Below are 22,559 nucleotides of genomic sequence, written 5' to 3'. Positions count from 1 at the left end.
TTTTGGCTACCAAAGAAATTCTCATTGCCCACTCCATAAAAAAATTAATGTCTTTTCACTTAGATATGTCTTATCCAGAACCCAGACTTGAAGGGATTTGCAATCAAGGTCTCAATCTGAGTTCATATTTAGCTACAATATGTGAAGTATGAATTGACCAAAAGTGTTATATAAAAACATTTTCTTGGCTGTTTTCCTTAGCTGTCCTTTGCAGCCACCCTTAAGCCTCTATACTGCAAGAGCAGCATGTTGGGAACCACTGATTATTCTATTCCATGGTGAGAGAAATAAGCATAATGACGACAGATGGTTTCACAACATCATTTTGTAACATATTTCCTTCTGAAAGGATTAAAGTGTTTAATGGTGCTGATGACCCCAGAGTTTCAAAGTCTGTTTGCTACAGGGACAGAAGATCTTTACATTTAAGGGAGTCCAGTGAAAATGATGGCTGGTGATGGCTGTGTTTGTTGTGTGCAGCTCACAGTGCTCAATGCAGGCCGTCGGTACCTGAAGGCAGAGGACCTGTCTGGGAAGGTGTTTGTCACTTCTGGCCTCGGAGGGATGAGCGGGGCTCAGGCGAAGGCTGCAGTCATTGCTGGGTGTGTGGGGATCATTGCAGAGGTGAGAGCAGTGCTGCTGTCGTTCTGCCTTCTCTCCTCCTTTTGCTGAGTCAGAACCCTCATTCTTCTGATCTGACAGGTTCCTGAAGTAACCCTGAAAAACCAAACTCAGAAAAGATACTATTTTCTAAGATCTGTCCCTTTTTTTTTTCCATTGCTGAGCATTTTTCACTGCTATTCCACTCTCTATTCATTTACTCACCAGATCAGACTGTAAAAATATGGACTTATAATTGCTTCAAAAATGATGCAGTACGATGCTGTCTGATGAGCCATTCCCAGTGTTTGAACTACCCTCATTTCATGTGTGAAAAAGTGTAACCTCCACAGGCAATTCCCATGAGAACTGTGTTCTCTTATGCCAAAAATAGTCCATGTTAAGAAGGTGTTAGTTATGTTATTTAACTTTGATTAACCTTTAAAGCCTCCAGTACCCTTATCAGATGCAATAGGAAGTACTTGTTAAAAATGTTGGCATGGTTCACTCATCAAGATTTGTACTAGTGATGTTGAGGTTGCGATTCCTTGAAGTCAATGGGACTTTTAAAGTTGACTTCTGAGGTTAATCATGAGCACTTATGAGAATCCCAGTTTTTAGGCAATGAAGGTAAGTTCTGCTGAGAGAAGATGCTGATAGGGGAGAAGTTATGTAGTGCCATTTTTCCCTGTTCCCAAAGCTCTCCCACAGAATATCTTTGTAGAGGGTCTTTCATCCTGTGGAAAGTTTCTCTGTTCCAAATATGCTAAAATAGCCCAGTTATTTCTTCCCCTAAACTAAGAGAATCTAATAATGATTTGTGATTCTGTTATTGCTAATGCCCATGCAATTAGAATAGTGGATGATAGGATCCACTGGATCCACAGATATCCTTAAGTATCATCTAATGAAGCATCCGAAACATCATCATTTGGGAAAGTATACATGCCTGCATATTTCAAGTGAAATACATTTCCATATAAAAAGGTAGCATTAAGTTCTCCCAGTACCTGCCCTTTTCAGCTCTTATGCTGATCACAGGATTCTGTTCTAGCAACCAGATGGAAGGAGGGACTGCACAAACACTGCAACAACTTTTAAGAGATATTGTTGCTTGGCAATTCTGTGAAAACAGTAGTGACAATCTTTAGTGATATTGACTACTTAGAAACATTAAACTTTTCCATGCATTTCTTTCTTTGTGGCTGGCTTTGATTTCAATACACTGGGGAAACATTCTTGAGCAGATACAGGACTGACCAAAATGCAATGAGCTCTTCTGAGTATCTGCATGCGATGGGCTCTTGTTACTCTGCAGAAGAGGCATTTGTGAGAACTAAGCTCCAGTCAGAGCTGACTGGAGTGGGAGCTTGGCCTTCTCACCTAAAATCATTTATAGACAGCTGGGAAACCTCTGCTATGGGCATGTCCCACTGCAGTGGAAAGAATATCACAATCTGACTTATTTTAGTTAAAATTAAACTTCAAAACATAGTGGGTCAGACTGCCCATGTGGTGTGCAGTAAACCTGACTGCTCTGGCTACATCGGGCCTTTCATGAAAGGCTTGGGCTCCATCAGTTTTACAATGGTGCAAAGGTGGTTTTGTTAGAATGTGGGTTTTGCATGTATTTGAGATCTCATCAGGTACTCCCTGCAGATGGAATAAATGTATTCAATTTACTATTGAATAAATTATTAATGAATAAATTATTCTGACTTCTGTTATCATGATCTTTCAAATGCTGGAATACAAAGGAAATATTCCAGTGGAAACCATTCACAGCCATCCTTTGTCCTTTTCATCTCCACGGCTGCAGATGATTTTGTTCAGGAGACTGAATATCGCCTGGTTTTTATCTCCTGTGAGATGATCCTTGTCGGAAATGAGTCTCAGGAGCACATGTGGATAGCTATATATATGTACATATTATTTATTTAAGGAACCATTTATGCAAATAACATTGAATTGTGCAAGAGATCATTTTGTCAGCCAGGGCTTCCAAAGCTCAGGCAGAAGGGATTAGTGGTGCAAGTCTTTTACCTCTCCTGTTTGACAGGAAGCTGATTGTAATTTTATGAAATAATGGTGTGGAGGGACAGATATCTCCTCTGAGCTGCACTGAGCTCTCTGGGGTTACACTGGAGGCAACATTAGCTCATCATCTTTATGCAATTTTTTAAACTACTGAGATGCTGATCCAAAAATGAGCATATTTTTGAAAAGGTGGTTCAAAGGAAACTAGTTTTCTTGAGCCAGCAAGTCTGTGAAAGACTAAGAATGTCAGAGGGAGCTGAAGTAAAATATGTAGGATGTAGTAACATTTAAATAGATCTGATCTGTGTTATGTGGGGATTTAAATGAACCCAATTCCTATAATTCATACAGACCCCTTAATACTTTTCCTCCTGTGCTGATTTAAATATGTCAGAAGAAGCTATCCCCCACGGCACCTGATTTTATTGAATAATTCCATTGGCAGTGACACTGTTATTATCATAATCTGGGGTTTTGGAGGGATAGTCTTTATTACTGATGTGGAAAATGATGGATGGTTTCTCATGCTAAGAATAATTAGGAAATAAAAGGTTTCCTGGTGTTCAAGCAACTCCTGAATACAGAACTTATTTAATTTACATATAAGTACTTTCTTAATGAGAAAGAATTAAAATGGTGGGGAAAGATTATAGAGAAGTAAAAAAATGATTTAATGAAACACTAGAAGATATTCAGGTTACGTGTTCTCATGCACACACATCGTGGGGGGTTTAAATCTGTTGCTACCACAGAATATTGGTTTAAATTAATTTTGCCACTTGCCTTATGCCACTGATAGCTCATTATAAATGTATTAATGGTGTGCAAGCTTGTACATTGGACCATTAATATGGAATCTGTGCCAAAGCCCCCATGGTTTGTCCATCCGTTTATATTTTTATCCAGCTGTCTCTTAGGCACGTACACACTGGCACACACAGAAGCTGAGCCCAGAGCAGGGTACAGATTTGGGATTGAGCTTGTTTGGAGCTTCAAAGTTCAAACAAGAGGGAATTAAAGACATAGTTTTGTTTTGCTCTGTGCTATTTTTCCGTGGCATTAGGCAGCTGGGACAGGAAAATGCTTTCCTCTTTCCTTTCCATATTAGGTTGAGATTTTCAACCAGCAGCCCAAGAACAAAAGCAAGGGTTAATTTTATTCTGCAAACCACTGCTTCATCTTGGGCAGCCTGGCAGAAATGTCTCTCTGGGCTGAACAAAGAAAATATTTCCTTAATTATGAAAAAATATTATTTTCATTAAAAAATAGCCACATTTGAAAAATAGATTGGAAAGGTTTTGGCTGTTAATATGATCATGAAAAGAAACAATAGGAATACTTAAAATTTGCAGAAAAATATTACCTCTTATACAATTTTAATGATAAATTTTGATTTATAAACTATTTTGGGAAGTGATGTATCAAAAAAGTCTATTTCTTTCTTTGAGCCTGGAGTAAAAGAGAACAGAAAGCTTAAAAAAATCAGAGGTGAAAAATAAATATTTGAACAATAGAAAATATCTATATTATATAGATGCATAACTCAAGGTAATAGTAGGGCTATTGCCTTTACCTTTTTGTTAGTTTTTCCTGCAAGGTAATTGAAAAATTGAAGGCAAAAATGAGTGCATAGAGGAAACAGGAGTTTGAAGATCTCTGCTATTTCTCTTAGGTTGATGAAGCAGCACTTCTGAAACGTCACAAGCAGGGGTGGCTGATGGAAATCTCCAACAACCTGGACCACTGCATTGCTCGCCTCAGGTATGACTTGAAACATAACTCTGGGAGTTTGTCTCTGCTTCCTAAACCCCCCCCTCACATCTTTGTGCACTGTACCCTTGTAGTTGGCATATAGGAGGGTTGAGGGACACCTCTTCTTATTCCAGGTCTGCTTTGGAATGCAAATCCAACTTCCCAAGCTGCAGCAGTCTCTATTAGTGACTACCAATGCTTCACATCATTTGTATATGTTAAACGTGTCTTCATTTAGTTTCATGAATATGCATGGAGCAATTACAACTAATGTTACACTTGCAGCATCACTCAAGCTTCATGGAGTCAGTGATTAACAATTATGTAAATGCTGAAAGATCTGTTTCCAAGATAAGTGTTGAAAACAACATACAGACTTTTTTTTTGCTGGGTTTGATTCTGTGTGTGATTTGCACATTTCAAGACAGAATGAGGTGCATTTTCTTCAACCAATCTTTTTATTATTTTCTAGAGAAGCAAGAAAGAATAAAATTGCTCTCAGTTTGGGTTACCATGGGAATGTGGTAGATCTGTGGTAAGTAGTATAATGGGTACATTAATGCTCTGGCTTTTTGGTCAATCTGGAATTAATTCCCAAACTTGGAAGAGACATTAAATATAGTGATGAGTATATTACTCTAGATGCTCATGAAAAAGTGCTGTCAAAAGGGGGATCTTCATCCTTGTGTTCCATTTGCTGTCTTCCCTAGGGAGAGGTTGGTGTATGAGCTGGACACAACAGGAGAGCTGCTGGTCGACCTGGGGTCTGACCAAACTTCCTGTCACAACCCATTCAATGGGGGCTACTACCCAGTGCAGCTGAGCTTTGAGGAGGGAAAGCAGCTCCTCTCCACCAGCCCAGGGAAGTTCCGGGCCCTGGTACAAGAGAGGTAAAGGTTTTCACAATACATCTCCCTAACCTTTAAGTTTAGTTGCTTTGCAAGTGATGCAGTCCCGGGGTATGATCCACTATGGGAAAGAAAGGGCAAATTGGGCAGTTTGGGCCAAGGGAGAGGCCAGAACAGTGGTGCTTAGCCATTTTCAGTTTTTTCTCTGCTCACTTTGTGAACTGCTTAAACTGTTCTGCTGTTTTGTGCATGCTGTTTTTTGTTATCAGCTTCCATCCCCAGAGCTGGCTGCATTGCTTGGCTGAAAGATGTGACATAACTTCTTTGCTATTTAGTGAAGTTTCCTCAATGCCTGTAAATCACTTCAAGATTTGGAGATAACAGGTGCTATAGAGCCTGAAAGCATCTCAATTGATATCTCGTGGGTTTATGTCTGAATTTATCTGGGGTCTTTCCCTTCCCACTGTCTCCTCCTACTCCCATGCTGTTGGTTAGTTAATGATAGTATTCTTTTTTGTATTTCATCAACCTCAAGAATAACTGTTTCCTTCTTTATTTCAGTCTGAGGAGGCATGTGGCTGCTATTAACAAACTAGCTGATAAGGGCATGTTTTTCTGGGATTATGGCAATGCTTTTCTCTTGGAAGCTCAGAGAGCTGGTGAGTAGATCCTGGAGTTGTAGGTGGAAACAAAGACAATCCTGCATGCATCTTCCCAACTGTGTATGTTAAGTAGGATAGAGTTGGCCACTGTAATTCTAAGTCTTTAGTCTTCCTTTCTCTCTTGTTCTTTGAGACCCCTGACCCTCCCTGGCTGAGGTACAGCTTTCATAGGAACTTGTGTGCAGCCTGGTTTTGCATTCTGTAGTTTTCCTTCATCAAGTAACTGACTTAAAGTTCTTTTATAGGTGCTGATGTTGCAAAAAAAGGAGCAAATAAAACAGAATTTCGATATCCTTCCTATGTTCAGCACATCATGGGGTATGTTGGGCAGAGTTGGGAATATGCTCTCTAGTACCTTGTGACTCTCTCTGTTCAGAGATTAGTGCAAATTGACAGTGCGCTGTAAATGATCAAAAGGAAGCAACAGCAGTAAGAAAATTGATCTCACAGGTGTTATGTTATGCCAGAGTTAGTGTAGGCTAAATCATTGTCAAATCAATACTCTTCACTCCTTTACATGAACAGCTGCATTCTCTCTTTGCATGAATTTTCCTTAAGCAGTTCTGCTCAAGAAGAGCCAGGTCACAGACTCCAGCAGTAACTAGAGGCAACTTCACTTCTAGGTGCTAAAAGCTGAGAGCTTGCCTCTTCAGAGCAGTGGAGCTCAATTCCAAATGATCCAAGCCTTTTATCTGCACTGAAGTTAAAAGTATGATGGAAACAGGACACTCTTCTGCCCATGCCACCAGCTGTGCCTCTTACCCACACTGTACATGCTGCTTGTAGAAACAGCTGAGCTCAGGAGATCTGTTGAGGGACTGGATTTATAACTCATTTTTCCTCTGACTCATGCCTAGCTTGTCTATGCCATGTGAACAAGAGCCTGAACATAGAGTAAGGCCCCAACCAGATTAGATCTTTTCTTCCGGCCCTCAAGTGAAGCGTGTCTCACTATTGTACATGAACAATGTGGACAGCAAATGAGTCTGGACTCGGGCACTCGGTCAGAACCTGCACTTGTCTGACAGTGTAGATGCTCATGGTTAGCCTGGGTTAAGGACACAAAGACCAGGCAGCATGCAGAGTATATTTGATGAAACAGAAGAAAAACTGCAATTCATCTGATGATGCACTTGATTGAACTGTCCAACATGACTATCAAAATTCTGGCCTGACTATACTTTTATATACCAGTGGATGGCTACATGAAACAGCACTGTTTAATTTCTCAATTAATAGTCCTTGATGCTTCTGTTTAGATTAGTTCATTGAAAATGTTTCAAATTCTTCCGTCTCCAGCTAATGAAAGAAAAGCACTGCTAGCAGCCAGGATAAATAAGGAAAGAATTTCAACTATCTCTTAATGAAACATGTTCTCTTCCCAGGGACATTTTTTCCCTGGGATTTGGGCCATTCCGCTGGGTTTGTACCTCAGGTGACCCACAGGACCTTGCTACAACTGACTCCATTGCCATGTCAGTGCTGGAAGACTCCATACGTCAGGGAGGTAAGACATCATCCCATGCCCTGCTCCCTGGGGGGGCTTTTGGGGAGAAAAGGAAACCCAGAGTTCAAATGTGTGTTAGCTTTTGGCTGAAAACATGGAAAGTAGGCTCTTCCAGGTTCCATGTAGGCAGGAAGTCTTGTTGTTGTCCAAACCCCTGTAAGGAGTGTAGCCTGTAGGTAAAACATAAAACCACCATGGATGTTGATCCCAAAGCAATTTTGGCTAAGAGCCTTTCTTTTAATTTGTTACAGGTGTTTTTAAACTTTGTCACCTTGAAACTTTAGGGCAATCAGTATCTTTCACCATCAGGTTTCCAAGAGTAATTTAAGGAGTCAAATTTCTTTGCCCTTGTCTCATAGGTGAATGAGGCATGAAAATCTAGGGAGGCTTTCAAGAGGTTAGCAAGGAGATCAGTGGCAGGAAACCCAGGTTCCCTGAGTGTGGTGCTCCATCCAGTGTCATTTTTTTGTGATTACAATTTTGAGATCTCTTTTGTCATTTGTTAATAGATTGACAGCTATTTCTACTGACTGGTGGAACCAGTCTGGAATACCTGCATGGCTCTGTGTGCTACTCTGGGATCTAGGAATTGCACTCTTCCACATCCCTGAAACTGGGCTGTTACTGATATCCCCTGCTTATGAACTGAGACAAAGCTAATTTTGTGTCAGCAAACATTAATCCTGATCTCCCAGGCTGGAGGGGAAGGCCCTACCCCTTTCCCTTTCTTTATCTACCTTTGGAGTTACCAGACAGCAGGCTCAAGGACTTGTCACTGTCCCCAAGCACTGAAGTCCTCAGCTCTTTTGTTTTGAGTGCCAAGGTTTGTGCTTCCCAGAATCAAGAAAAGAATCTTTGAATTCTGAAGAATTCCTCCAGATCAAAAGGAAATGGATCCGAAATCCAAAGCATATTTTGAGAAGGAGAGCATAATAATTTTTTTCCCAGTAATATTGAAATATTTGTTGCTTTTTTTATGAAAAACATTGAAACACAAATAGAAGTGTGAAAATTTTGAATGCTCTCCTGTTTGTTCTGGAACAATGAGCACTGGGAGTATCCTGGGTGGTATTTCTGAAAAGGATATACCATGTTCAGATGTCTCTCCTTTGGAATAAAACTACTCTTGTGCTCCTATAATGCAAGGCTGGTGTCCAGCCTTCTTTTCCTCCCAAGAGGCGAATTATTGGTAGAGTGGATCTGACCCTGCAAGGTCCTTGGTTCTGTCTATTCTGCTGATGTTTCCTTAGGAGTCATTTTCAAGAAACAGCGCTGGAGCATGAGCTGTGTGTAATGCAATAACCCAGATGTGCCTACTCTGTGGGTATTGAAACGTTCAGGTTTTTAAACCTGGTCCCTTGGCTTTATTGAAGGGAGGGTGAAATCTGTTACTACACTGCTGGATCTGTCTTCAGAAATCTGCAGTCATTTTTCTGCCATGTACAGCAGCCTCCAGAATTCTTCTCTCAGGACTGAACCATTGTATGACCTTTGGATGGTTTGCATTGCAGGACTGGGAAATGAATCTGTTACTGTGTGTACAAGAGTGTGTGGGTGTTTATATAGATGTAATGTAAATCTGGGGAGAGAAGTCTCTTGCACAAACAAAAAGCATTGAACTATTGCTTGTAAATTCATAATTTAAATGAAAAAAAAAAGTCATATAAAAAATTCCAACAGGTGAAAACAGGCTTAAGGGCAAGACTACTATTCAATTTGGTGTTAAATTTGACAGGACAGTGGGAATTTGATTCAAAGAGAAAGAAAACAGAATTTGGCCAGAAAATAAGCAGCCATTCATGCATACATATTCTTGAATATTCCACTTGCTGTCCACGTTCTATGAGGCCTGAGTTTGGACCAAATTTTAGGGTCTGGATATCCTCACACACATATACATCTGAAATCTGAGCCTACCTTTGAAGTCTATGAATGAGTGAAAACTCCGCAGAGCCGAACTCTCTTTCCAAGTCTGAACTTTCAACTTGTCCTTGAGTCCAGTGTTAACCACTCTTCTTTTGTGGAGATGAATTTCTTTCAGAATTCATGATTTTTGTAGTTTTATTATCTGCTTCTACTTCTAAGGTACTGGTGCTTTTAAGATGGCCTTTGCATGGCAGATGCAGCACTGATGATTGGTGTGTAACTTGGATTTAGGACCTGTGTGGTACTTTGAAGGCTGAGCTGATGCATAACAATGTAAATCCCTCTAAGGGAGCCAGTCTCTGTGTTCCTTGGGACAATTTCTCTGAGTACACAATGCTTTCCAGTATATTTTAAACCCTAGATGTGTACAAGGGTCTATGAAATACCAGAAGCAATACAGTTGCTTGCCTAACTTCACATTCCTGTTGGGGTGGGAAGGTGGAGGCAGCAGTTTAGCAAATGAGATACATGGAGTTACTCTAAAGTCTTTCTAAAAAAAATGGTGAGGTTTTTTGAATTGCAGGAAATCAGACTAAATAAAAGGGAGGATTCCTCACTTCCCTAGGGATAACTGATGAAATCCAACTGTTTATTGGAGCTGGCTGGAAGGGATGGATGTGCTGTGTTGAGATAGGTCCTTGTAGCCAGTATTCTCATCTGGCTTCTCTTCTGGATATGTTCTGTAGAACTTAGTAAGATCTTTTCTGTAAGTCTGTGCACTGTGAAGTATAAAATATGGTAAGTGTTCTCTGATATCACTTATAAAATGATAGAAAGGAACCCATCCTCTGTTTTTTTGGTTTTGTTGGGTTTTTTTAGAGAAATTCCAATAAACTCCCATTACATATCTATAGTAACCTAAGTGAACACTACCCATTACCTTCTAGAGGCTGCTTCCTTAAAGCTTGAGTGGCAGCACAATCCTATTAGGACAGCATTAGCAGCTGTTTCATCTTTCACTCCCTGCAAAGTGAAGTGCTGACATGTTAATCCTCATTGCAGAGTTTAGAAGCTATCACTTGGAGCCAACCCCTCAAGCACTGACAGGTCTTTTTAGGATCATTAAAGCTCTTGGTATGGAAGGCCAGCCTCTGCAGGAATGACCATATTTTACATTTCTCTTTAACAATGTGTTTAACACAGGTTCAATATGAGTTTCTTACATGTTCCTCTTTCCTTTTTCTAGTTTAACCCTGCATAAGTGCTGTCATACTGCCTAGTGCAGAAGCAGTAGTCTGAACACTCTTCTCAGGGACAATTTCAAGTTAGCAGTATGCAGTTTCTCCAGTTAGACTTTGAAACATATGTCATCTGTACATTATAATTTGAGGTGAAAAGGGTGAGAGCTGGAAAGTAATGGAGAACGTGCTGTCTTGGCATCTGCAGAGATGATTGACTTGGAAGTTCCAATGCATGAACAGATCACTGTGGCTCAGCCAGCTGAGCCCTGGCAGCTGAGTGTGACTCTCAGGGCAGGGTAATGTGACATAGCTTAGCCCACAGAGAAAGAGCTTACAGACAGTAACTTCTTCAGCCACTGTAACCCCAACTGAGCTGCAAAACCCCCTAAATGAGGATAGTCAGACAACACTTCTGTCTCATTCCTTACCCCCTCTCCCTTTTGTGAGTCACTTGGTACAGATGGTGCTGTGCCTTTGGAGGCAGCTGATTGTGCTGAGACCTACCTGTATCTGACTGATATGTGCCATATTTCACTATCTTTAACTTGAAATATCTTTATTCTTATTCCTTTCTAGTTTGGCTGATTGAGATGGAATGACACAGATATAAATGAAAAGAAGATGCTGGAGAATGTTAACCTATTCTATAATTGTCTTAGATATATATATCTTTATCTCTTAGAGATATATATATATATCTTAGATATAGATATAATTGTCTTAGATAACATACTTCTAAACAAGGTGTAGGGTGGATTTACACATAAAGTAACTACTGCATAATAAATTTTCCTGTGCAGTTTTTGCTCCACAGAAATGTGAGGCAACAAATCTCTTTGTTGTATAAAAGACCTCAGTTTTATCTTGGTATGAAAACATCCAAGGACCATGTAGTACAGAATAACTGCTGTGCTGTAAATCTGTTTCCCAGATATGGTGTCCATTGGTGTAATTTATCTTCAAGGGTGTGTTGTGAGCTGCTTTTGAGAATTTCTGCTGGCTGCCTCAAAGGTGCAATACTGGATTGTAGTACCCAATGTCATGGAGTTTGATAAAACTGCTAATTTAGCAAAGACCTGGAAATAGATTGGCATTTAATAGGCAGTAAAACAGGTGACCAGGTGACATGGACTGTACATGTAAACCATATTTCAAGGTTTAATTTAGTTTGCTGAGGATCCAAATGGAAGTTACCATTCCAGCTGTCCCCTGAGTGGCATCTTGTAACTTTCTTCAAACATACGCTGCAGTTACTGCAACAGCTGCACAGAGGACTCTATACAGCATTTCCTATATGCGTGCTTGTATCTGAGAGGAGAATTTGACTCCCTAGTGCTGCCAGATGAATTAAAGTAAATTTAGAACATATTGCATTAATTTTCAAGCTGTATTTTTTCTTGTTTTCTCTTGCAAGTGAGCACATCTGTGAAGCAGCAGTACCATGACAACATCCGCTGGATTCGGGAAGCCGGCAGGCACAGCTTGGTAAGTGCACAACTTCCTGCAGCAGATGTGGCTGCTCCTGGTCCTGAATGCAGTTCTTGAATGCTGGGGTGAAAAGCAGGAATGGACAGGAATGAAAATATAGTCTGTAGCTTTTAGGGCTGACAATCGAAACCCCTCTCTCCACACGAGGATTTTAGGCTGAGCTGAAGCAGCTCTTTCCCTTCAGTTCCTCATCTGGAAATGCTACAATAATCCAGCAATATCTACTCTTGTATCTGGAGTGAAACATATCCATGATTCACCCTCCAGCTCAGTTGTAACCACCTTTCTTTCACAGTGCTATTCAAAACATCCCTCTTGGCATTGCTGTGGACCAACCTCTTCACACCTGCAGTTCCCAGAACCCTTTCCAAAACAGGTGATAGGGCTGAAGAGCTGCCATCCTTCTGCACTGTGGGAAGCAGGACACCAGTGGATCATCCTTTGTTTTCCTTTTCAGGCAGGGTCTCCCTGTGAAGCCAACAAATAATGCTGTAGAGCTCATATGTGCTCTCCTAATCTGGAAGCACAGCAGAGCTGTGCAGGACAGATGTTCTTTGCCATATTTCTCTTCTCTTCCAGCCCACTATCACCAGTTCCAAACCTCTGCTTCTCAGCTGTTGGTAAGGGATTTGTTGATAGGGGGATTATAGCCTAGCAATCAAGTTGAGTTAAAAAGTGGAATTTACTGGACAGTAGCAGCTGAATACAGAAATACATCTCATGGATTGTGTGAGTGGAGATAAAACTAAGTTCAAAGAGGGAATTAAATTTTTCTTCTGGAAGCTGGATGTTTGTGAAGAAATAATCTGCACTTTCTTCTATGGAAGTAAAGGAGTCACTGCTATGACTCCATTAATCTGGGACCTGAAGATAAGCCAGTTGCTGAGACCCTCTGTCATTTTTCTCTTCCAGGTTGTTGGCTCTCAAGCCAGAATATTATATTCTGATCAGAAGGGTCGTGTGTCTATAGCCATGGCTATTAATCGAGCCATTTCTGAAGGAAAGATTAAGGTTTGTCTCTTTTGTCTTGATATATTCTGGTAATTGTGTTTAATATCAGACTGGGGTGGCAGGTGGGAAAGGAGAAAGCTTCAACCAGTGAGAGCAGAAGTGCCTGTTATTTACATGGGGTCAGTTTGTGTTAGAGCTCAGTCCTCTCTGCCTGCCACCAGTATTGTGCTCTGTCACAGGAGAGACACGGGTTTAGAAACTCTCTGAAATTTTATTTCATGATGAGACTGCCTTATTTTCTGTTTGGGCACCTACAAGCACAACATATCATTCAGTGATTTGCTGAGAGCACAAAGCAGGGACTGTAACTCCTTAGTAGGGCCCCAAATATTAAGACGACAGAAGTGAATTGAGCAGATAATGGTCCTCAGTAGCATTGTCAACCCATGAAGAATTCCACTGTCTTGTCCTTGGCTTTTTCCAGGCTCCTGTAGTCCTCAGCAGAGATCACCACGATGTGAGTGGGACTGACAGCCCTTTCAGAGAAACGTCAAACATTTATGACGGATCAGCCTTTTGTGCAGGTCAGTGGAACAGCTGAGGCTTGTCTGCCTGGGCCAGCAAGGAAATGGCTTCAAAACAGAAATAGCTTTTTAATGCAACATTTCTAAAATCTTTTTGTTTAAAAAACACCCTTTAATCCAAATTAATCAGATTTCCTGAGAAGCTTTGTGGGATTTAATAGTGACACAGACATAAATGTGGAGCTGGTTACACAGGAGAGGTCCTGAACACTGCTGGAAATTCCATGAAAATGCACCAGATGTATCTGAGTGCAAATGGAGATCAGTCTCAGAGGATGGTATCTTCTGTTTGATTTTAAGTTTGAATCTCACTGTTTCAAACAGGTTACAGCCATATTTCCTTGAAATCCACAAGATCCAAATCAGGTCTACAATAGTATTTTGCTTAAAGCAAAGAGGTTCACAGCTGTTTTCATTCCATTACCTGAGGACTCAAGAAAACAGTCTGGAGTTTCTGAAAGGAACTTTTCTGGTCATAAGGGAATATTGCTAGTAAAAGCATAAGAATAAAAGGCCTTCTGGATTAGACTCCAAGCCTTGCTGCTCAGCTGAAGTGTGACTGTGGGCAAGTCATGTAGACTTGCTCTACAAAAGGAGCCTTTAATTCTGCACCCCCTGAGCTAACCAGACTCTGCTTTTCAGTTTGTGAAACAATCCTTTAGAGAAATAAACCCAAGAAATATCAGGTTGGAAACCTGAAAAAACAAATGAAGCACTAAGCACTTTTTAACCCTAAATCTTCCTCAATTTTCCATCTGTAAAGCAGAAATTATGATAATAGCTTTAGCCCAGGGGTGTATCTGTATGTCATGAACTGACAGTCACAAAGAGGTGAGAGATTGGAGGATCTGCTGCTGTAGAAGGAGAAATTAGGACAGAGGAAGCTGAGCATATTGAATTACTTCCATTATGAGAATTCATAATAGAACCAAATTATGGCTCAATTTTAAAGAGAAAAGTTCCCTGTTATCTTAACTGGATTTCCTAGTGAAATGAGGCTTTTAACTGTGTCCATCAGTCCCACTTCAACACTTTTTGAGTGTCTTGGTGAGTTCTAATAGGCCAAATGGATAGATGCCTTGAATAATGTTTGTTTCTGACAAGCTGAGAGAAAATGGTGCAGCTGCACAGAGAACAGAAATCCAAACTAATGTCTCCATCTTAGCAATATAAGTAATCACCAGGCAGTTCCCTCAGAAGAGGGCAGCAGAAACAAGGCTTGCTAAACTCCATCACTCATCATGCTTTGTGGTTTTCTTTGCATTTTGTGATTTAGATGATCTATTTGCCTTCTCCAAGGGCTTATCTAAAACCTGCTGGCCACTGATATCACTGGTCTTTAAAACCAGGCCTAAATCTGTTGTACCAGATGAGCTTCTGGAGGCAGTAAAAGAACATCCTAGGTCTTCTCTCCCTTCTATCCTGTTGTTTTAACACAACTTTTGGGCTGGCTCAGGTGAAATTTGCTTCTCTTTAACACACAGGACTTTTCCAGAATGTTCATTTGTCTCATTTTTTTTAAAGTACCTCAGCCTGATGGGTCATTGCTGCTCTGCAAAGTGTATTTCAGCAGAGACATTTGCAGCCAATGACCTTTATCAAAGCCAAGGACAAGCAGCTTATTGCATTGTTAGTTCACTCCTTGTCCAACCTCCACTCTTATCAGGCCAGTGGCTGAGGAGAAAATCTGTACATTATAGAATATGGTGATTTAGATCTCTCCCATTCAATCTCGACAGCACTGTAATTATGATAATTGCGTTATTAAAGTGACATAATGTCAGATAAAAGATGCTATAATGGAGCTTTTGACAGGGTTTAACATAGATTAGCACTCAATAAACTCAGTTTCCATCAGACACATAACTATGGGTCTGCAGATGTGGTTGGTGGGGATATTGTTGTTTTTCTCTTATTTTTCCTGTTAAAAATATGGCAAATAATGTATTGACTCTTTTCTGAATTAAATCTGGACAAATGTTTTCAGTAAATTTTACTCTTAACCTGTGTGTGCTCCTCTTTCCACCTCTCTGGGTATATGCTTTAGCACAAATTGTAGCAAGTATATAAAATTCTAGTGAACAATTCAGTGGAAATCATGCATTAGTCAAATTATATTTGTTTGCTAAATTATGTTTCTTTGGGGGTTTTTATAGACAAACCTTCTAGTGGTTTCAGCAGTTGCTGTTCAGGGTAAAATTCCCACATGTTCCAAGAATTGGGGTGGATATCATTTTCATCCCAACTTTGTCCCCAGAATGCCACTCCTTAGCTTTAGACTGGCTTTCTGCACAGGGCTGAAGTAACTCTGCACTCTGATCTGAAAATATTTCAGACTTCTGAGAACTGCAAGGTGTGCAGTGTTCCAGGTGTCCTGCCCATTTTGAATCCATACACAGGGATGTGTCCAGCCTGTTCTTCCGTGACTGAGGTATCCCAAAGGAGTGGATTGCATTTCTCTCCACCCTGAAGAAGTATCTCAGAGCTGAAGTGGTAGGTCCTTCAGCTGCCTGTGTTGGAGCACAAATGCAGGAATCACCAGAGTGCTCATAAACCACAGTGTGAAACTGGCATTTGTTTCCTCCAAAGTCAGGGCAGAGAGGGGGAGACAAATCTCCCTTGCCTGTTCCTCCCAGGAATGAGATGTTCAGTGTATATCTGTGAGAAAAGCTGTAAAACCTGCCTCCAACCCTGCCTTCACACAGCCCCAGTGAGGGTGTCAGTGGAAGAGGGGAGCAGCACAACACAAAAATGAACGTGGCCCATGAGTAACACTTCTGCTCTCGTCCCAGACATGGCAGTGCAGAACTTCGTGGGAGACTCGTTCAGAGGAGCCACCTGGGTCGCGCTGCACAACGGGGGTGGAGTTGGCTGGTGAGAGCTTGTTCGTGTTGCTAAAGCTGGGCTCTGAATCCTGTTCCTGCTGCTGTGTATGTGTGTGGGGAGGAGAGACAGGAACTGCTGAACAGACGTGTAGTACCGGAGGAGAACAATGTCACGATGGTGGGAAGGACGGGTTTGCCATCAAGGACTGAAAGGACAAATTATAAAGCAAAGTATGGTGTTGTAGGAGACTTTTTCTAATTAATGCTCATATGTCCAGAAAAAGTGTTTTGAATGCTGGCCACAGCACAGTTTGAAGAACTTAATTTGATGAACAAAGACAGTCTGCTGTGGTCTTTTTGAACAGATCCTGCTTCCAGCGTTGTCTTCACACATGCACAGCCAGAGTGTTAGTGGATGGATTATGTTTAGGTCTCCTCTTAGGCTGTATTTAAACTTGTGACCTTAGGACCCCAATATAAATGCTCCCATGCTAAAGTGCAGTGAGGGGTTATTGAGACAAACCAGCTCAGGTGCCAGTAAACCCCACAGTCTTTTTCTCCCTGCACATGCCTGGTAGCATTAAAGACCACAGCCAAGTAAGGACTGAATTAAACACCTCCTTCACATGACATGCAGAACTAAGAGACATGCCTAAACTGAAAGGCAGAATGAAGGAAATATTCTATATGGAGATGGAAACTAATCTCCTCCATATGCCACTGAAAGCTACCTGGATTGGCAGAGGTGTAGGAAGTGGGAAAGCCTGGCCACACTGCAGTCTTTAGTTCTGGTTTGCTCTTTCCAGCATATTCCAGCAAACCCTCTACCATTTTACAGTCATGACTTCATTTGGTGGCATAAGCAGTCAAAAGAGGCACAACCCTCTGTTAAATACTGTGGTGAACCCTCATACTTCCCTGTTGCAAACAGTGCTGGAATATGCCAAAACCAGCAAGCCAAAGAACTTGTAGAAGATGTTATCCTCAGAGCCATTTTATGATAATTAATTGTTATTCCTCTAAATGAGCTGAATCTAGAAAATATCCCTTTAGGTCAGCTGAAGAACTCCCTCACTGTACTCTTTACTCCTTTGATTTCAGTGGCATAACTACTGCATAGAAGGGTGCATGAGAGCAGAACTTAATGGTAGGAGAAGAAAGCTTTCTGAGGGCTTAAGCACATGGAGTGAAGGTTTTGTTGATTTCAGTGATAAGGACCCACAGCCACGATTTCATTCACAATTTCCATAATTCTGAATGGAAAACACATACCAGAATGTCTCCCTACTCTGGTCATCTCAGTCTGAGGCTCCAGAGGTAGCAGCAGACAAGTTCTATCTAAATTTCCTCAGCTGAGTTTAACCTTTTAAAATATCTGCTTAGGAAATACAAGCAAAGAAAATCACTTTTCACAACATGTTATGCAAAGTATTTGGGATATTTTTATGATAATTATAATTATTAGAATTGCTAAAATAATTTCTTATGCCATGAATGTTCTGTGCATTGAAGGTGCTTAATTCAAAGGATACAAATGATCCTATTCCTTTCTGGTCTCTCTAAGGCCAATTCTTCCAGGACACTTTTGCCCTCTGTACTATTCAAAGACAGCTTGGCTGAATGGTGAGTCTGCCCTTAGTTCTGGAAAACTGGCCCTGACCACACTGCAATTTCAATTATACTGTTTTAGTTGTATTTGTAAGTGGAGTTACATCATTAAAAGAAACTTTGCCACAAGGCAGAGCAGAATTATGCTATAATTTATGTAATGCATCAGAAAATTAGTGTGTGGCTATTCACTGAAATCAAAATATCTTTGGAAAAGCAGGGTTTGGTTCTCCTTTTTGTCATTTCCTATGGCTGCTTGGGGCTTGTCATTGCAGAAGAGTATCTGCTCACCTTGTTCTCGAAGCAGTTATAGCCCTCTGTGATTAAATTACTGTGCATCAGCACAGAATGCAGGGCCTGAAAATTAGGTGGGCCTCTGCAGAGCCTTAACAAGCCACCGTGCTGAGGCTCAGCTGTGGTGACCTTGTTGTGTCATTAAGTGCCCTGGCCTGGAGAGCCCCCAAAGGCAGGCCAGACAGGTGGTTCTTCTTGGCTTAACTAATGTGGTACCAACCTGGCTGGTGAAAGGGCTGCACCCCTTTGCCTTCTGAGGAGAGAGAGGAATAATTTAAAGGTGGCAAAAGAAGAAAAACAACCCCCAGCCATAAAATACTGCTTTCTTTGCCTAGAAGAGATAGATGCCTTTAAGTTTTTGACCCTGTTTTTCTTTTTCTCTGGAGCACTAAAAATCCACCTGACTTTGCCATAAAAAAATCTCCACGTGCTTGATAAACTTGTCTTGTCATCAGCTGATTTGGAAATGTGAAAGTGCAAGTGGAAGTTTATATATATTTATTAACAAAAATACATGTGATTAGAGAGAAATCCAGCTGTCACTGGCAAGGGTCTGCCCAGGGAGTTCAAAAATGGGTAATTGCACTGTGTTTAGCTGCCAGTCCTCCCTGCAGAGGCTGGGCTTGCCTGGAACTGCTGACAGATCTGCTGTGTTTTCCCTTTGAGACTGCAAAAATGGCTTTTACATGCTTTATTTTCTGTTATAGCCTTGTGGGACAAACAGGAAAAGCAGGATTAATATTTATTTAGCCGGAATCTGCATCACATGTACTCTTGGAGAGGCTTAAGATTAACATAGTCTTGACTATAATTACAGCAAATGATTGTTACTCATTTTTTGCTGCCTGTTTGCATGAGAATGTGTATTAGCACAGAGCCTGGATAACCTGTAGTAACAAAAAGGCAGAAGCAATTTAAGAATTGATCTGCACTGGTGACAGTGTGACATCTTGATTGTGAGAGAGGCCTTGTTTTCTTTGATCATCTTAGAAGGAGACATCTGGAAATTATAGGAGTAGCTTAGGTCAAAATGCCACACATTTCTTTAATTACCTGAAAATGTGACCCAATGCTAATGAAGGCAGAGAGCTCCCCTTTAAAAGTGAGAAGTTTTGCTAGAAAATCCATCATAACAAACATTGGCATTTAATGTAGGAGTGATTTTAGACAGTAGAACAGATTCTGGTGAGTGATTCTGATTTGCACTGGAGTAACTCCATGGAAATCAATGGACAGGCTTTAAATTTACGGAGTGCAAGTAGATCAGATGCTCATTGTTCATGCCTAAGCTTCAAAGGATGCTCTTTGGGATACTGTGGACAGAGGGAAATTTTGCCACTGAAAGAACATCATCTTCGTTTATGGAATATCTTCATAAAACACTGGTCCAGAGGTCTGGGTTTCTGTGGCTTTGAACTCTGACAGTAAAGGGTGGTGCTCTGTTCTTTGGTCTCTGTACACAGGAGCAGCAGAGTATGGTGGAGTAACTGGCCCTGGCAGAATTACATTTGTTGTCATCCAGTCTGCTCCCCTCTTTTGGAGAGGACAGTGACAACATGAGCTATTCAAAAAGTAGAATTTTCAAGAAATACAGATGTTTGACTGTTTGTATACATCCTCAGATGAGACTAAGACCAGAAATAGTGAAAGACTTCACACAGTAAAAACATACTGGGAATTAAATTCCAGGCTGCAAGAGTTGACAGTGTCAATCTAAAAGGATAATTTTATTTTGAAGACTCAGATCTTACAATATTCAAAGATCTCAATTGAAAACATGACTTTGCTTCAAATTTTCCAGTTAAAAAAACTAATTCATTCAGTGATGTTCTGCTGTAAGAAACCACTTTCAAGAAAACTGTGCCTTTCAACAGAAAACTAGTTTGTAATAGTGACATATCTAATAATGGAAAAGTGGAGGGAATTCAGAGAATGGTACTGTGATGGTGAGGTCTGGATCCCTGAGTTCCTTGCCGAGCTCTGTCATAGGGTCCTGCTTAGTACACAGGTCCTGTATGTAAGTACTAGGAAGGGAATTAATGAGTAACAACGTTCCATTGAAAATGAGAAAACCTCTAGTTTCAGGAAGTAGATCTCAGGTCTGTGAGGCTCCAGTTTAGCCTCAATTCCCTATTTCCTCAGAAGCTCAAGTTACTGCTGGAAAATACACATTAAGAAACAATTACTTCTTTGACTGGAAGACTCTCAACTCCTATCTGATTAATGGGCATGTCTGATGTTGTTCTACGTAAATTTTGTAAACTTACATTAACTATAAAATGCAGAGGACAAAATCCTGCCTCCAGGGATTTCCATTAGTCTCTCATACCATGTACTGTTGTATGATATGCCCTGTCCCTCAAGTATTGCTGATGCTGAGCTCTAATGCCAGAACTCTCACAGATTTACAGCAACAGATTAATCTCCCAGCTGCATTCACCACTATTCACCATATGCCATGGAATGGGAGCTCGAGCAGGCCACATTCTGAAGTCAGACAAGATGTTTTGCTCTGCGTGTTTTCCCTGTCCTTTAAAACCAGACTGCTATTTCTCCCAAGAATAATCTGTTCATTTTAACATATTTCTGTTCTTCTTCTGCCAATAAGTCTGCTTCCTGAAAAGTTGGCATTGATGTCTTTAAACAGCTCTGTATCTCATACAAAATGAACGACTGTTTTGGAAATGATCGAGGCAGATGTGCATTAAGTGGTGGTTAACACTTTTTTAATAAAATGCTTATGCTCTATCATTTGTCCCAAGAGAATATAAATAGATCCATCTTCCTGCTGCTGTAAGTACACTGTCACCCTCATGATCCTGTCTGTATGGCAGGCTGCAGTGTAGCAAACGTGAGGAGCTTAACCTTTAAAAACACCCCGAGACAGGTAAATCTCTGGCCCATCTGATCTGTTAACCTTTTTCCAGCTGTTTTTAGAGCCAGTACAGAGTGCAGGATTCAGGAGATATAAAGCAAGCTTAATTTTTGGTATCCCTGCTTGGAGCAGATCCTGACTGCTAGCTGGACATTACAAGAAAGGTGGACTAGGTTTGCTGCAGGTCAGGAAGTCAGGCCTTTGCCTGCTAAACACCCTTTTTCTTTTTTCATAAGTATAAAAGATCACTGATAGTCTCTTATTCAGAACCATTTCTGTGTTCTCATCCTTCTTTTTGCAGTACAACTGAACAAATTAACTCCTGTAAATTTTGTGGCATTGGTTTGAATTATTTTTATTTCATCCTCTTAGTTTTGTTTTTTTTTTTTTTTAGGGGTGAAGTGATCAATGGGGGATTTGGCCTGGTTTTGGATGGGTCCAAGGAAGCTGAAGAACGAGCTAAGATGATGCTCAGCTGGGATGTTTCCAATGGAGTAAGCAAAACTCATATATGTATACTTTAATATTATTTTTTTTTTAAATCAGGGGAATCTTGTTTGTACACAGATCAAAACATAGAGTTTTGCTGATGGAAAAGGGATTTATGATTTCTCTAGCTCTCAGTAGAGTTTCATCCTTACATGCTGGCAGAGAATTAGGCTCATTGATTTCATAGTTGAAAATGCATTGAAGTGACATTTTCCTTTTTAAATATTTATCCCACTACAAAAGCATTGACTGCTTAAATGATACTGTTACTGAAAGCAATTGCTAGTTTTACAGAGCTGGGATGGAGTGCCCAATTATTTTTGGTGAGGGAATTTTTTAAGTTTATAAGGTACCTGGCTCTACCAGTGTTTATCTGTCCGATGTTATGCATGGAAAAGTACCACGTCTACCCAAATACTATTCATAAAAACAAAGTATTACAAAAGTTACTTGCAAAATCATAAGGGAAACTAAAAAGTGGCAGAGGGTTGAAAGATTTATTGTCACGAGTTGGGTGCCAGTGTTTGCGCAAATATGGTGCAAGGTGGGTGTGGCAAGAGGAATGTCTGATTTTTACACCCCTTGGTTCCCTTGTCTGGCAGGTTGCCAGGCGCTGCTGGTCGGGGAACGCCTTTGCTTATGAAACCATCTGCCAAGCAATGAAGGAAAATGGCACACTGAGGGTGACTCTCCCTCACAAGGTGGTGGATGAGAACATCTTGGAGCAAGCCGTGAAACATTAGTGGTACTCCAAGTGCAATGTTGCTCTTGCAGATATAGCTGAAGTTGCTTCCTTGATATCCTGCTTTGCTCTCTGCCCAAATGATAAAAGCCTTGCAAATGTCTGTTCCATGTGAGTTCTTCTTTTCCTCTCTAACTTATTAACGGGGCAAATCTGTTTGTGTTTGTGACAGGTCCGCCGGGAACAGTCT

At 40.8% G+C, this 22,559-nt stretch overlaps 1 protein-coding gene across 6 annotated transcripts in view; it reads left to right on the top strand.

Moving 5' to 3' along the window:
* The window catches only part of UROC1 (urocanate hydratase 1), a 39,267-nt gene extending 16,795 nt beyond the window's left edge, over positions 1–22,472 (top strand). For 4 of the 6 annotated variants that reach the window (XM_069027524.1, XM_069027525.1, XM_069027527.1 and 1 more), the window contains exons 8-20: positions 481–624; positions 4,310–4,398; positions 4,862–4,924; positions 5,100–5,279; positions 5,799–5,896; positions 6,145–6,217; positions 7,285–7,406; positions 11,928–11,998; positions 12,914–13,012; positions 13,437–13,536; positions 16,329–16,410; positions 21,533–21,632; positions 22,230–22,472. In XM_069027524.1, coding sequence (XP_068883625.1) covers positions 481–624; positions 4,310–4,398; positions 4,862–4,924; positions 5,100–5,279; positions 5,799–5,896; positions 6,145–6,217; positions 7,285–7,406; positions 11,928–11,998; positions 12,914–13,012; positions 13,437–13,536; positions 16,329–16,410; positions 21,533–21,632; positions 22,230–22,370 — 1,362 coding nt within the window. In that variant the 3' untranslated portion in view covers positions 22,371–22,472. Of the gene's footprint in view, positions 1–480; positions 625–4,309; positions 4,399–4,861; positions 4,925–5,099; positions 5,280–5,798; positions 5,897–6,144; positions 6,218–7,284; positions 7,407–11,927; positions 11,999–12,913; positions 13,013–13,436; positions 13,537–13,666; positions 15,540–16,328; positions 16,411–21,532; positions 21,633–22,229 lie in introns of those variants that run through there. The other 2 variants (XM_069027529.1, XM_069027526.1) reach the window with 2 other exon arrangements.
* Positions 22,473–22,559: the final 87 nt, after the last annotated feature.

The sequence above is a fragment of the Aphelocoma coerulescens genome, chromosome 12, assembly GCF_041296385.1.
Source record: "Aphelocoma coerulescens isolate FSJ_1873_10779 chromosome 12, UR_Acoe_1.0, whole genome shotgun sequence".
Taxonomy (NCBI): Eukaryota; Metazoa; Chordata; class Aves; order Passeriformes; family Corvidae; genus Aphelocoma; species Aphelocoma coerulescens.
This window is presented reverse-complemented; position numbering and strand designations above follow the sequence as displayed.